Source organism: Colletotrichum lupini, chromosome 2 (assembly GCF_023278565.1).
Source record: "Colletotrichum lupini chromosome 2, complete sequence".
Lineage (NCBI taxonomy): Eukaryota > Fungi > Ascomycota > Sordariomycetes > Glomerellales > Glomerellaceae > Colletotrichum > Colletotrichum lupini.
The window spans coordinates 5,824,615-5,826,901 of NC_064675.1; the positions used below are offsets into that span (position 1 = coordinate 5,824,615).

The 2,287-nt window shown below is 36.7% G+C and overlaps 1 protein-coding gene across 1 annotated transcript; it reads left to right on the forward strand.

Annotated features, from left to right (window-relative positions):
* Positions 1-1,463: 1,463 nt before the first annotated feature.
* On the forward strand, positions 1,464-1,697 carry CLUP02_04081 (uncharacterized protein; the record flags this gene model as incomplete). The annotated part of the gene is made up of 1 exon (XM_049283098.1): positions 1,464-1,697. A coding segment is annotated over one exon (234 nt), but the record flags the coding sequence as incomplete, so codon positions are not given.
* Between the last annotated feature and the right edge of the window lie 590 nt (positions 1,698-2,287).

Sequence of the window (2,287 nt, forward strand, 5' to 3'; positions counted from 1 at the left end):
CGCAAGGATCGCATATAGATACTAAAAATCTAGCGGCGAATACGAGGTAGTTTATAAACCTTAAAAAGATCTTCCCGAAAAAGAAATTATACTCTAGGGGGAAGTATAAGGTCTTATAAAAAACCCTAACGATGTTTTACGATTACTACGAAAAAGTCGGAATTAGGGAATACTAGTACTATTTAGTAGTTAATATCGTACTCATAGGCAAAGCTTCTAATTATTACTACGAAGCAGTACGTAATCTCGATCGAAACGACTTTCTTAGTATAATTAACGTAATCCGAAGCCGCTTCGAGACCTATAATAGGAACTTAGAGCTCCTATCTAAGCTACGAGCGATTTCTTTCGCATCTATAGCTAGGATAATAAAGGGCAAATCGCGAGTAGAAATCCTCGAAGAGCTTATCGATCGAATTAATAAGCTAGCGAAAACCTAGCTAAATAAGGGGACTAACGAGCAAAAAGTCGGATATTTCTATACCGTAGTCTAGCGCGTTCTAAAAGCGAAAATAACTCTATACTAAGTACCCGAAGACTACGAGACGCTCTGCTCGAGGCTAAGATCTAGCTTTAATATTAAAGTAAGAATGCCGCGCTAAACTTACCTCTAGGCATACGACGGCCCTTATTAGTAATATTAGGTCGACCGAACGTATAATAAGAAAGGAAAAGAAACTAGGTATAGTAATCGCTAATAGGGAATCCTAGATTCGTTAAATAAGTAAAAATTTAACTCGCGAGCAGGGTAACGGAAAAAGTAGTATTTTATTTATAAAAAGGATAGATATTAGTTAAGTAACTACTCCGAGGAAGAGCGTACTAAATCGTACGAATAATATAGAAAATCGAGGGTAGTAAATAGCAAAACTAGCCCTTATCGATTTAACTAATTCCTTATTATATATAAGGGCAGATCTGGGGGCACGGAACCTAGCGAAAGTAGCTAATTTAGCGGCCTAAAGTACCCGCACCCTATAAGAGATTTAGAAGATAAGGAAGATCTTACCCCCTATACTAACGAATTAGATTATAACGAAGTCGACGATATTAACTACTCTTTTTTCGCCCCGTTAGCCTCGGGAGGATATACGAGGCTAAACGAATAAAAAGTAGTAGAAGCCCTTAATAAGCAGGCTTTTATCTACGGATAGTAAGGGAAGGTCCCTTAAACGACGGATACGGAGGTGGGCAAAAGGACGAATCTAATAGCGCAGAATTCTACTCTCTTAATATCTAAAAAAAAGAGATAGGGTACTAAGTAATTTTAGGGGTAGCTAGAGGGGTCCTTTTTATACTACCTAGATCACTTAAATACTAAGCTCGTATAGGCATTCTACGCAAACGAAAGGTACGGCCTAGATAATTTCTATAGGATTATCCTAAATACTAGGGCATCGCAATAGTTAATAGGAGGAAAAGGGTAATTCTAAGCGCTATAAAAAATCGCGCTAGTAACGCTTAATATATCGATAGCGGGTATTACGAGGATTAGCTTTAGCCTAGGTAAGGAAATCGTTACCCTAAGTATAGTAGAAATAGAGACGTACTTCGGAACGATAACTTTCTATATCCTACCCGTTAATACCCTATTTCTCCTATATCTAAAAAATATAGATCGACTAGGTATTATATTCGATAATACGAGGAATAAAATCTCTAGCCGTAAGCACTTCGAAATAGTTAAACGACGATAGGGGTATGCGTTTATAAAGCTTACTAACGATACGAAGTCGATTAATTACCTAACGGAAAGTGAGCTTAAACAACTATATTAAAAATTTAGCTACCCGTCGGTCGCGAGGCTATATAACCTCCTAAAGCATTTAGGTAATAATAATATCGAAATAGGGGCGCTAGAGTAGTTAACAAAAGTATGCTACTAATACTAAATAAATGCGTAGAGCCTACGCAGATTTAAATTTAAATTGCGTAATAAGCTTAACTTTAATTAGGAAATCGTCGTTAATATTTTCTACTTAAATAGTCGACCGGTCCTATATATAATCGACGAGGCTATATTATTCTAAGCAGGGCAATTCCTGCGGGATCTATAAGCAAAAATAGTATAGGTAGCTCTACGAAAAAGCTAGATCGATATATACTAGGGACCGCTAGACGGTATTAAAACCGACGCTAGTACTAGTTTTAAATTAATAAAATTTAAAGAAAATGCGACGGCCTATGGTATATAGTTAAAAGTCGTGCCCGTCGAAGCGCACTATAATATTAAAAAAGTAGAAAGGGCGCACTAGTAGTTAAAAAGAGCGTTTAAAATTATTAAAGA